General features: G+C 41.4%; 1 protein-coding gene across 2 annotated transcripts in view; it reads right to left on the reverse strand.

The window, feature by feature from the left end:
- Positions 1-12,212: 12,212 nt before the first annotated feature.
- The window catches only part of MXD3 (MAX dimerization protein 3), a 52,151-nt gene continuing 50,085 nt past the window's right edge, over positions 12,213-14,278 (reverse strand). For both annotated transcript variants that reach the window (XM_053717059.1, XM_053717060.1), the window contains exon 6: positions 12,213-12,875. In XM_053717059.1, coding sequence (XP_053573034.1) covers positions 12,757-12,875 — 119 coding nt within the window. In that variant the 3' untranslated portion in view covers positions 12,213-12,756. The remainder of the gene's footprint in view (positions 12,876-14,278) is intronic.

A 14,278-nucleotide genomic window follows, 5' to 3' on the forward strand; every position in this document is an offset into this window, starting at 1 on the left:
TCTTGGTTGAGGCTTGCAAGAGAATGACTGGATATGACAGTTAGGGGAGGAGCTATATAGCAGCTCTGCTGTGGGTGATCCTCTTGCAACTTCCTGTTGGGAAGGAGAATATCCCACAAGGAATGGATGATCCGTGAACTGGATACACTTAACAAGAGAAATTATGTTTTAAACTGTCTGTGCTCCATCCAATCCTTTCTTTGTTTTGCTAACACCATAAGTTACCGCACTGGGTGACACCACTGACTATGGAGTGTGGGACAAGCATAAGGTGTTTAAAGTCTCTTGAATACCCTAGACAGTAGCTGGCATAAGTACTTTTACAAATAAGTGATGTTCACTTTCAGGTCCAAGCAGGTTCCAGTTGAAATTAAAAGGCAGCCAATGCCCAAAAACAAAGGTTAGGTTTTCTTTGTCAAAGCATTTTCAAGAATAGGCTACTTCATAGTATTTCCTCTACAATCTCACTGAAGTATGCTGCAATATACCATTAATTACAATTATAATGTATACACAGGGGTGAAACTACAGGGGGTGCAGTGGTCGCAATTGCGACTGGACCCCCAACGGTGGGGCCCAGCTTAAATTGTTTTATTTAAATAAAAAAAAACCTTGACCTACCACTGTCTGATATGTGAGTGTGACATGATGCTTCACTAGTGTCTCTGACTACAGGGGTTAGTCTTTCTGTTTGACCCATTGGTGTTTATGTGTGTATGTATGTGACTGTGTGTGTATGTATGCATGTATGTGTATGTTTGTGGAAACAGCAAATTACAGACCTTGTTACTACAGCATGGGGGGGAGGGGTAAACAGTGTCACTATACAGTACAGGGTGGGCTGGACTATGCCACAGACTACTGTGGTCACTTTATAAAGTACTGGGGCAGGCCAGCCATCTCACCAGCAGATTACAGACTGTGTCACTGACTCACTAATATACAGTAATAGGGGGTCCGGCCATCTCACAGACTTTGGGAACACAGTACCTCCTTTTGCAGACATGTAATCTGATTCACATTTTTTTTCTGGGTTAAAAGTTAAAAAAAAAAATAATATATATATATATATATATATATATATATATATATATATATATATATATATATCTCAACTTCACTTTTTTTGGGGGGGGGGCTTTCTTAGATTCTTGCACCTGGGCCATGTGGTTTCTAGTTATGCTTCTGTTTATACATGAATGTATTCAGATAACAGACTTATCAGTACCCCAAACAATGAAAGCAATACACAGTTAAAGCACAGTATGTGTAGGAAAAAAGAGATAATCTGTCCCCTACTTGACCTGAGCCCAGGTTGGGAGCCAACCCTTCATGCTGCCTTGTTGTCGAGGTCAATTTCTTGGGCTGTTGTTCTGGTTTCACACCAGGTTTGGCTTCCAGGTACTCCTGGGCATCATAGGCTTGGCTGTGGCAGCACTCCTCTGTGTGGTGTTCAGACGAAAGACACAAAAACATCCCATAGAACGTCCCTATTCCAAGATAGAAAGTTCCCCTTCCCGCCAGTGACATTAGAAATGATGTAACCCAGGCCCAGCCCAAATAAGGATTTTTCCCTTAAAGGGAACCATGTCCACTTAGGAAAACTACAGCCAGAAAGCCCTCCTGGCTAACACAGCAAACCCAGAGTACTTGGCATTGAGATGGAGGATTTGGATAAAGGTGTCACAAATTAAGGAACTGGTCATTTTTAGGGCCTGAATACGATCAAAGATATCCTCCAAAGATGATTATACTAGAATAAGTATAGATAAGGCATCACACCAAAAGAAATCTATAGAAGGTTGAAAGAGTAATCTTTACTGAAGGAAGACTTTTTCTCAGATAACCCTTTACCTTCCTAACCATAGGATCCTTAAAAGATGTGCTATCTTGCAGAGGGATTGTAGTACATTTAGCACACAGTCTACCTTAGGGACAATATTCCACACCTCAAAATGGCTATCCAGTACAGGAAACATTCTGTTAAAAAGTGGAAGATAAGTGTACACCAAGTTTTCCCCACTCATTTGATATAACGTCCGTCACCAATGAAGGTACTAGGAACACTTCATAAAAACCAGGTACATAAATTGGACATGGTATTTAAAACCTGAATGTTTAGACTCAGCTACGCCTACTGTAGTTAACAACACCTTCAGTAAATCTCTTAGGTGTACAATCTAAAAGTCCCTATCTAACTCTCCAGATGAGTTAGAGGACGAAAGTTCTCCTTTAGAACAAGCCGAGGAATAGTCAACTTGCAAGCTGCAAATGGTTGACCGCAGCAGCTCCCATAAAAAAAAGAAACCACGCTTAAAGTGAATGTAAACTTTCATAAATCAGTGCCCGGTTTTTAAAAATACTATTGAAAACAGGGGCACTTTCATTCATGAAACTTTACATCGCAGCATTTAAAAAAAAAAAAAATACATGCCTTTTTCTACAGCAAAGCTGCATCAGCAATCCCCCGCACGCTTCTCATGCTGTACTTTGCACAGCAATGAAAAAAAAACGGCTTCCTCCAATCACGGCATGGCCTCACGAGATGGACTCTCTGGGGAGCACGCCATGATTGGAGGAAGCTGGTTTCGTCATTGCTGACGTACGGACAGAGGAGATGCGTGCGGTGGAATCGTCGATCCAGCTTGGTGCAGAAAGTTGTTTTTTTTTTTAAAAACAATGCAATGTAAAGTTTCATGAATGAAAGTGCCCCTGTTTTTAATAGCACCGATTCATAAAAAAAAAAAAGTCTACATTCACTTTAACCTTGCCCTTCCTTGTTCCTGCCACAGGCATAGCACTCAAGGTGGCTGGATTCTCAGACTAATTGGGCTGCAAAGTCATGTGGAAAACCCCAACTCCTGAATGAGCTTGAGAAATGGGGTCGCAGGAAATAGCATGTATTGTGATAGGAACTACCGTCTGTGGTTGTAGTACTGGCATAGCAAACCAAACTAGGATCTGCGAGTTAAGCTAGCAGGGTCACTGCAGGTGTCTGGATACCAGGACACCCTGAATGAAACTTTGCAGTTCATTCCTTTACGTCTGTTCTTTAATTGAGCAGGACGACACTGTGTTTAACCTGCAAAGCATACATTTATTAGCCTCAAATAAGGGAGTGGGGCAAGGACTTTCCTGGCTGAGTTCAGAAATGGAGTCATTCATAACGACCACAGTGAAGGGGAAAAAAAAACAGCAACCAGATTTAAAATAAAATGCAATAAATGGAGTACTGTGTATAATGCAAAAACACAATTAAGTTCCAATTTAGCCCTCAAAGTAGGTAATGGCTTTGTTTGATAGGCGCTGCTCTTCCACACTGCCACACCGGTATGAAGACAGCAGCGTTACACAGGGCATGCTGTAAGAGGAAGGGTGGGAATGGCGCCAAGAAAGGCCTGCGGCGAGTGTGGCTTCTCCAAACAATTTGGCACGCCCCCTACCGACAGAGCTGTTTCTCAGGCTATTTTCCATAATGGCGCCGATATCTATTACATGCGTCGCACTGATTGCTGAGGCAGCTTAGTAAATCAAGTGCTCCCACCCGAGAGCCTGTAAGACACAACTACTGCAGAAAACCCCTCCAGGAGTCTGAATATAGCTGTAGTAGCGCACACTGCGTCCGAGCGGCAAGTCTAGTCAGTCAGAGGACCTGGTGCCACTTCTATGTGTCCTTTTGACACTTTAGAAGAAGGAAAAAGAAAACGGTTTTCTCCAAAATAAAAACTTCAATTAATGCAGGTTAAAATTCCAGCAGGAAACAAACAGTGGAATAAGCACCACCGGCTTACGCGTTTCGGCTGGACGCCGTAATCATAGCCACTTACACTTTAATCATGCAAGCTTGCTGCCGACAACCTCCACCTGAGGTCTCATAAGCAGCCATATGTCCCAAATATGTTTTGAATAAACATCCCTCCCTTCCCTGCATATTAGGACATGCTCAAATTTGCTGGTAAACTGTCCACTGCCCCCAACACCTAGGCATCAAGCCGGGGGGGGGGGGGGAATAGGACTTACCCAGTTGCTAGCAGGGTTATTCTTCATCCAGACTGGGTCCTGTAATACAAGTTTTCCTAGAAAAGGAAGGAAAGCTCAAACACACTGGAAGGAGGCATGGGAAGTTCCCTGCATTATCCAGAAGCTAGTACACACCAAAACTCTACTAAAAGGATTACATGGCTGTTAACAACTCCCCTCTCTTGCAGGAAACAATCCATTGAGGACAATAAAACACTGAAACTTCAGCAGAGCATCTCTCTGCCTACCTCCACGAAATGAGGCAATGAACTACTAGGAGGGAAGGGATATTTAATGCTTTTTTGGTGTCTTTGCCTCTTCCTGGGGGCCACGTGAAGTATTTCCCATAGGATATGAATGGATTTTGTCGACTCTGCTATTAGAAAGTGGTAATTACTGTATGCGCTATACCCCTTGGTAAATAGTGGTACAAGAAGGCTTTGTGTTCGTTTTTCTACTCAGTTTGTAACCTGACAGCTGTTCTTCTAAATGCCATGAGAACCAGCAGTTTTCAAAGACATCAGATTCTTCCAGCAGAATGGAGCCTGAACTAGTGTTGTGGGAAGGGGTAATTCCTTTTGACAAACTTTATTTAAAATAAATCACTTATTTGGTAATTGTAGCATTTCAACCCACCAAAGAAATTGCAATGCATCTTAAATCACTCTCTGGCAGCCAAGGAGTAAAGTAGCTTATGATGCTATTACAATTAATAATGCGCTTTCACTATTTGAACTATACAATATATGAAATTTCTAACATATTAAATAACTTTTTTTCCCTTTCTTAATTTTACATAAATAAATAAATCTATCATTTTAAAGCTTAAAGCACACACTACTTATTTGGCAATCTGTTGCTTGATGCAATGATCACTAAGCTCTGTAATCTATTTTGTATTGTTAGTGTTTTTTGTACATTGTCTTTTTTAATTACATGGTTGCTTTTGATAAAGCCCTGGTAAATATCACATATGAATTAATTTACATACTTCTGATGACAAGTTAGACAAAACTGCTTCTAGTAAATGCAGTCAGTTTCAGCTTTTACTCTGTACTAGTGTTTGGAAATGTTGTGTGGTGGCTTGTAATAGGTCAGGCATGAGGCTTACAAAACTTTCTATGAAAAAATGCTTTGCATTTCTGTTTTGCTCCTCTAAGGTGGGTTATTTTCTTTGTCCAAAAACATGGAAGCATAAGAACCATTACTAAGGTATACACTCTATAAAATTGCCTTGGATTGCTTGCAGCCTTGAAATCAAGCCAAGGTGATCCCTTTAAAGCACTTCAATGGATGTTACCCTTTAACCTGGTCATTAGCCTGAAGTTGGGGCCATATCATACTTGTGAGTGCTTCTATTGTACTGCATTTAATGTTAGAGAGTGATCCTGTTATCGGTAAAGCACTAAAAATGGAAACTAATGTGGCTGTAAAGTGCAGTTTCCATTATAAGTAAATTAATGACAGTAGGGTAAAAAAGCAAAACGTAAGACACTGTGGTACTGAACAAAACACATTTACTAAAATATAGATTAAATATATAAAACACTTGTTTGAAGATGTGACCTTTGCACAATCAAGACATGAACTTATGTAATAGTTTGTTGGGCTAAGGAATGTTTTAAATGAGATCACTCAACCTCATGCAATGAGGGTAGAATGGTCCCATATACACAGGATGTATTTAAATTAAATTAAAATCTTGACATGTGCGTAAGGTAAGAAAAATACCATTTGAAAACCAATGTAATACAGCACTGACATTTCCAAGTGTCAGGAACAGCTGCTGGTACTAAATTCATCTGTATTTAATTTCAAACGCTTGCAAAAAAGTAGCAATTCTACAGCGAGTACTTTTTGCAGAGGACTATGCAACAGCAGTAAACACTGCAAATTGGACTGTTATTGAAGTAAACTTAAGTGCGCCAGTCAGATTTTGTCAGATTTGTCCCATAATGGAAAAACAGAATTTATGCTTACCTGATAAATTACTTTCTCCAACGGTGTGTCCGGTCCACGTCGTCATCCATAACTTGTGGGAATATTCTCTTCCCCAACAGGAAATGGCAAAGAGCACAGCAAAAGCTGTCCATATAGTCCCTCCCAGGCTCCGCCCCCCCAGTCATTCGACCGACGGTTAGGAGAAAAAAAAGAGAAACTATAGGGTGCCGTGGTGACTGTAGTGTATAGAGAAAGAAATTTTTCAAACCTGATTAAAAAACCAGGGCGGGCCGTGGACCAGACACACCGTTTGAGAAAGTAATTTATCAGGTAAGCATAAATTCTGTTTTCTCCAACATTGGTGTGTCCGGTCCACGGCATCATTCATAACTTGTGGGAACCAATACCAAAGCTTTAGGACACGGATGAAGGGAGGGAGCAAATCAGGTTACCTAAACAGAAGGCACCACAGCTTGCAAAACCTCTCTCCCAAAAATAGCCTCCGAAGAAGCATAAGTATCGAATTTGTAGAATTTGGCAAAAGTGTGCAGAGAAGACCAAGTCGCTGCCTTACATATCTGATCAACAGAAGCCTCGTTCTTGAAGGCCCATGTGGAAGCCACAGCCCTAGTAGAGTGAGCTGTGATTCGTTCAGGAGGCTGCCGTCCGGCAGTCTCATAAGCCAATCGGATGATGCTTTTCAGCCAGAAAGAAAGAGAGGTAGCAGTAGCTTTTTGTCTCTCCTCTTACCAGAATAAACGACAAAGAAGAAGTTTGTCTGAAATCCTTTGTTGCTTCTAAATAGAACTTTAAAGCACGGACTACATCTAAATTGTGTAACAAACGTTCCTTCTTTGAAACTGGATTCGGACACAAAGAAGGAACAACTATTTCCTGGTTAATATTCTTGTTGGAAACAACTTTTGGAAGAAAACCAGGCTTGCTACGCAAAACAACCTTATCTGAATGGAACACCAGATAGGGTGGATCACACTGCAAAGCAGATAATTCAGAAACTCTTCTAGCAGAAGAAATAGCAACCAAAAACAGAACTTTCCAAGATAGTAACTTGATATCTATGGAATGTAAGGGTTCAAACGGAACCCCTTGAAGAACTGAAAGAACTAAATTTAGACTCCAGGGAGGAGACAAGGGTCTGTAAACAGGCTTGATTCTGACCAAAGCCTGTACAAAAGCTTGTACATCTGGCACAGCTGCCAGTCAATTGTGTAACAAGACAGATTAAGCAGAAATCTGTCCTTTTAGAGAACTCGCCGACAATCCCTTATCCAAACCTTCTTGGAGAAAGGAGAGGATCTTAGGAATTTTAATCTTACTCCAGGAGAATCCCTTGGATTCACACCAACAGATATATCTTTTCCATATTTTATGGTAAATCTTTCTAGTCACAGGTTTTCTGGCTTGGACCAGAGTATCTATCACTGAATCTGAAAACCCACGCTTGGATAAAATCAAACGTTCAATTTCCAAGCAGTCAGCTGCAGAGAAACTAGATTTGGATGTTCGAATGGACCTTGTACTAGAAGATCCTGTCTCAAAGGTAGCTCCCATGGTGGAGCCGATGACATATTCACCAGGTCTGCATACCAAGTCCTGCGCGGCCACACAGGAGCTATCAGAATCACTGAGGCCTTCTGTTTGATCCTGGCTACAAGCCTGGGAAGGAGAGGAAACGGTGGAAACGCATAAGCTAGGTTGAACGACCAAGGCGCCACTAATGCATCCACTAGAGTCGCCTTGGGATCCCTGGATCTGGACCCGTAGCAAGGAACCTTGAAGTTCTGACGAGACGCCATCAGATCCATGTCTGGAATGCCCCATAATTGAGTCAACTGGGCAAACACCTGCGGGTGGAGTTCCCACTCCCTCGGATGGAAAGTCTGACGACTCAGATAATCCGCCTCCCAGTTGTCTACTCCTGGGATGTGGATTGCAGATAGGTGGCAGGAGTGATCCTCCGCCCATTTGATGATTTTGGATACCTCTCTCATCGCCAAGGAACTCCTTGTTCCCCCCTGATGGTTGATGTAAGCTACAGTCGTCATGTTGTCTGACTGGAATCTTATGAATCCGGCCTTCGCTAGTTGAGGCCAAGCCCGGAGAGCATTGAATATTGCTCTCAGTTCCAGGATGTTGATCGGGAGAAGAGACTCTTCCCGAGACCATAAACCCTGAGCTTTCAGGGAATCCCAGACCGCGCCCCAGCCTAATAGACTGGCGTCAGTCGTGACAATGACCCACTCTGGTCTGCGGAAACTCATTCCCTGAGACAGGTGATCCTGGGACAACCACCAACGGAGTGAGTCTCTGGTCATCTGGTCTACTTGAATCTTTGGAGACAAGTCTGTAGAGACCCCATTCCACTGCTTGAGCATGCACAGTTCTAATGGTCTTAGATGAATTCGAGCAAAAGGAACTATGTCCATTGCTGCAATCATCAACCCTACTACTTCCATGCACTGAGCTATGGAAGGCTGCAGAATAGAGTGAAGAACTTGACAAGCGTTTAGAAGCTTTGACTTTCTGACTTCTGTCAGGAAGATCTTCATTTCTAAAGAATCTATTATTGTTCCCAAAAAGGGAACTCTTGTCGACGGAGACAGGGAACTCTTTTCTACGTTCACCTTCCACCCGTGAGATCTGAGAAAGGCTAGAACAATGTCTGTATGAGCCTTTGCTTTGGAAAGAGACGACGCTTGGATTAGAATGTCGTCCAGATAAGGTGCCACTGCAATACCCCTTGGTCTTAGAACCGCTAGAACGGACCCGAGCACCTTTGTGAAAATTCTTGGAGCAGTGGCTAGCCCGAATGGGAGAGCCACGAACTGATAATGTTTGTCCAGAAAGGCAAACCTTAGGAACTGATGATGATCTTTGTGGATAGGAATATGTAGATACGCATCCTTTAAATCCACGGTAGTCATAAATTGACCCTCCTGGATTGTATGTAAAATTGTTCGAATGGTTTCCATTTTGAAAGTTCCCTCTTTTTTGGGAACTACAAACAGATTTGAGTAAAAACCTTCCCCTTGGGGGTAGTTCCTTGAATTCTAGAAGATAACCCTGAGAGACTATTTCTAGTGTCCAGGGATCCTGAACATCTCTTGCCCAAGCCTGAGCAAAGAGAGAGAGTCTGCCCCCTACTAGATCTGGTCCCGGTAGCAGCAGCAGGCTTCTTGGCCAGTTTACCCTTGTTCCAGCCTTGCATTGGTTTCCAAGCTGGTTTAGTCTGGGAAGCGTTACCCTCTTGTCTAGAGGCTGCAGAGTTGGAAGCCGGTCCGTTCCTGAAATTGCAAAAAGAACGAAAATTGGACTTATTCTTAGCCTTGAAAGGTCTATCTTGTGGGAGTGTTATATGAAAATGGTGAAAGACAGCACCTCTCTTTTCCTTTCTGGGGCACAGGAAAGGGTTAGCCAAACCCCAATATGTATTCAAAATTAAGTAGTTTTCCAGCCTCCAGTCAAGTTAAAAAGACCTTTATTCATTTCTTACAGCGTCCATCACATCAACCATTGGTTGATGTGATGGACCCTGTAAGAAATTAATAAAGGTCTTTTTAACTTGACTGGAGGCTGGAAAACTACTTAATCTATCTTGTGGGAGGGCATGGCCCTTTCCCCCAGTGATGTCTGAAATAATCTCTTTCAATTCTGGCCCAAAAAGGGTCTTACCTTTGAAAGGGATATTAAGCAATTTTGTCTTGGAAGATAGATCCGCCGACCAAGACTTTAGCCAGAGCGCTCTGCGCGCCACAATTGCAAACCCTGAATTTTTCGCTGCTAACCTCGCTAACTGCAAAGCGGCGTCTAAAATAAAGGAATTAGCTAACTTAAGTGCGTGAATTCTGTCCATGACTTCCTCATACGGAGTCTCCCTACTGAGCGACTTTTCCAGTTCCTCGAACCAGAACCACGCCGCTGTAGTGACAGGAATAATGCACGAAATAGGTTGAAGGAGGTAACCTTGCTGTACAAAAATCTTTTTAAGCAAACCCTCCAATTTTTTATCCAGCTTGGCTAGTGTAGAAACCGCCCCCTCGACCTTAGGGACTGTTTGCCATAAGTCCTTCCTGGGGTCGACTATAGGGAACAATTTTTTAAATATAGGAGGGGGGACAAAAAGGTATGCCTGGCTTCTCCCACTCCTTATTCACTATGTCCGCCACCCGTGCACCGGGACCTCTAGGAACTTGTCCATCTTGCACAATTTTTCTGGGATGACCAGATTGTCACAATCATCCAGAGTAGATAGCACCTCCTTAAGTAATGCACGGAGATGCTCTAATTTAAATGTCACAACATCAGGTTCTGCCTGCTGAGAAATTCTTCCTGTATCAGAAATTTCTCCATCTGACAAACCGTCCCTCACTGCCACTTCAGACTGGTGTGAGGGTATGACAGAAAAATTATCATCAGCGCCCTCCTGCTCTACAGTGTTTAAAACAGAGCAATCGCGCTCTCTCTGAAATACTGGCATTTTGGATAAAATATTAGCTATGGAGTTATCCATTACTGCCGTCAATTGTTGCATAGTAACAAGCATTGGCGCGCTAGAAGTACTAGGGGTCGCCTGCGCGGGCATAACTGGTATAGACACAGAAGGAGATGATGTAGAACTCTCTCTACTTCCTTTATCTGAGGAATCATCCTGGGCAACCTTACTATTTGTGACAGTACTGTCCTTACTATGTTTGGACGCTATGGCACAATTATCACATATATTTGAAGGGGGAACCACATTGGCTTCCATACATACAGAACATGATCTATCTGAAGGTACAGACATGTTAAACAGGCTTAAACTGGTTAATAAAGCACAAAAACCGTTTTTAAACAAAACCGTTACTGTCTCTTTAAATGTTAAACAGGGGACACTTTATTACTGAATATGTGAAACTATGAAGGAATTATCCAATTTTCACCACAGTGTCTTAATGCATTCAAAGTATTGCACCCCAATTTTCAAGCTGTTAACCCTTAAAATGTGGAAACTGGAGCCTTTGTTGCGACTTCACCAATCCCAGGGGGGTATACGATACCAATTCAAGCCTTCTAGGAATGTTTTCAGTGGATACCAGACCCTCACACATGCAGCTGCATGCACTGTACTCAAAAGTAACTGCGCAATAATGGCGCAAAAATGAGGCTCTGCCTACTATAGTGAAAGGCCCTTCCTGACTGGGAAGGTGTCTAAACTAGTGCCTGGCGATAAAAACGTTTCCCAAACAATAAAAGTGTGAAAATTACTTCAAACTTTCAAAAATAACTTAAATAAACTATCGATTTAGCCCTTAAGAGTGTCCACCAGTTAATAGCCCATAATAAGCCCTTTATTCTTTCTAAGTCTAAGAAAATGGCTTACCGATCCCCATGAGGGAAAAATGACAGCCTTCCAGCATTACACAGTCTTGTTAGAAAAATGGCTAGTCATACCTTGAGCAGAAAAGTCTGCAAACGGTTCCCCCCAACTGAAGTTCTCTCAGCTCAACAGTCCTGCGTGGGAACAGCAATTGATTTTAGTTACTGCTGCTAAAATCATACTCTTTTAAACAGAACTCTTCATCCCTTTCTGTTTCAGAGTAAATAGTACATAACAGCACTATTTTAAAATAAACTCTTGATAGAAGAAAAAAAAACTACAACTAAACACCACATACTCTTCACCATCTCCGTGGAGATGCTACTTGTTCAGAGCCGCAAAGAGAATAACTGGGGGGGCGGAGCCTGGGAGGGACTATATGGACAGCTTTTGCTGTGCTCTTTGCCATTTCCTGTTGGGGAAGAGAATATTCCCACAAGTTATGGATGACGCCGTGGACCGGACACACCAATGTTGGAGAAATGTTATTACAGGAATCTAAGTGCTTTTGAATAGGCAGGGATAAGCAAAGCCTGTCATTAAATACCATGAACAGACTGGACCAACAGATTGGTCACTTTAAACAACCCCAGCTTTTGTAGCATAGCATGCCACGTAAATTTGCATGACTCTGAAATAAATATGCTAATATTTATTTCAGTCCACGTATACTTGCTGCATTTTCATAATATGTAGAACTTATAGGTTGTGTTTTAATGCATATAAAGATCAAACATAAGCTATTAAGGCAGCAGTAGGCAACCAGTCTCCCTGCAAAGCCTGCATCCGTAACCCCCAACTACCCAGAAACCTAAGCAGGATTTAAAAGAATATTTTTTTTAAAACTTTTAAAAAAATACTTAAATATAAAAATGTTTTCATTGCTTAGTTTTAATGCACCTACTTAAATTTCATATAGACTTATTTTACTCTACACTGTAGAAAATCCTCTGAGTGTGGGTTTGAGTAGAATAGAGAAAGAATGTAAATTCTTGAATGTTGTGGGATATAACAGTTTGTGTACTGGGGATAAAAATAGCACCGCTTAGTACATAGCACACATCTGATCTGGTTGCCTAATGCTATAATAATGCATGCTAGTGACCTTCCCAAAAACAAAAAGACATTCATTGCAACATAAATAAAGACAGGCGTACAATGCTAACAAATGTAGCTTTGCTGTAAATAGATAGATCTTCTAAACTGAGGATGAGTTTAAAAAAAAAAAAAAAAAAAAAAATTAAATTACAATTCCAAAGCACTGTCCATTTTTCATAAAGTTAACAGATCTTAAATAGCTTAAAACAGAAAAGGAAACATTTTCTTTTCTGGAGTGCAAAGTTCTGGTTTGTCTATGTTTGTTGAATGGTCACATCCTGAGTCGATGTCCCATAAACTCTGTCTTTTGCATAATGTCATAACCAATTGTGCACAGGAGTAGAGTAACTGTGCTCCGCACCAGCAGTAAATGACACAAAGAGGTCACCCTCGTTGCCAGTTAATATTATCCCCTCCACGTCTACCTCCAAATCCTCTGCAAAAAAGAAGAATGATCATCAGATTAGCAATTACAGAACAGGAACGTTAAAATCATTTATTGTTCTTCAATAAAAAAAAAGTACTAAATTTGAACTGGAAAAGGATCAGCAAATAAACTTTTTTTTTTAAAAGCATTTTAAATGGTCACTTAATGATTTCCAAAACTCTGCACACTGTGCTAACTGCCTTAGTATGTTTGTCTTCTCTCCCTTAAAGTGACATAAAACAGGTTGAGATATGTGCATATCCTAAAAGGGGTAATTAATTTAAAATAGTTTGCATAAAAAAAACAAAAAACACAACAAATCAAAATGAATTACATAGCTAAACTGTCTGGAGCAGCTAACTCCACCCCCCTCCTATCAGTGTTTACAGCTTCTATGCATGCTCCAACAGATACTCCCTATTCACTTTTGCATTTTTCCAAGAGAATAATAACCATATTATACAGCCATAAAAGGAATTGGGGGGGGGGGGGTTAGAGCTTTACAATTCAGAAACTAAAAAGAAACATTTATGCTTACCTGATAAATTTGTTTCTTTTTAGACACAATGAGTCCACAGATCATCTTTATTACTTATGGGATATTCACCTCCTGGTCAGCAGAGCCGTTAAAGAGCACCACAACAGAGCTGTTAAATAGCTCCTCCCTTCCCTTCCACTCCAGTCATTTGACCGAAGTTAGGAAGAGAAAGGAAAAGCCAAGGTGCAGAGGTGTCTGAAGTTTATAATCATTAACAACCTGTCTAAAAGAACAGGGCGGGCCGTGGACTCATCGTGTCTAAAAAGAAACAAAATTTATCAGGTAAGCATAAATTTTCTTTTCTTTTTAAAGACACGAGTCCACGGATCATCTTCATTACTTATGGGATACAATACCCAAGCTAAAGGACACAGATGATAAGTGAGGGAACCTAAACGGAAGGCAACACTGCTTGAAGAACCTCTCTCCCAAAAGCGGCCTCAGCTGAGGCAAAAGTATCAAATTTAAAGAATTTTGAAAAAGTGTGAAGAGAGGACCAAGTTGCAGCCTTGCAAATCTGTTCCATAGAAGCTTCATTTTTTAATGCCCATGAGGAAGCAACAGCCCTAGTTGAATGAGCCGTAACCCTCTCAGGAGGCTGCTGTCCAGCAGTCTCATATGCAAAACGGATAATACTCTTCGGCCAAAAAGAAAGAAAGAGGTAGCCGTAGCTTTCTGACCCTTACGTCTTCCAGAGAAAATTACAAACAAAGAAGACGACTGATGAAAGTCCTTAGTTGCTTGTAAGTAAAATTTTAAAGCACGTACAAGGTCCAAATTGTGCAGAAGACGTTACTTCTGAGAAGGATTAGGACACAACAATCTCCTGATTAATGTTCCTGTCTGAAACAACCTTAGGAAGAAAAGGTAGTTT

This window comes from Bombina bombina, chromosome 6 (genome assembly GCF_027579735.1).
Source record: "Bombina bombina isolate aBomBom1 chromosome 6, aBomBom1.pri, whole genome shotgun sequence".
Taxonomy (NCBI): domain Eukaryota; kingdom Metazoa; phylum Chordata; class Amphibia; order Anura; family Bombinatoridae; genus Bombina; species Bombina bombina.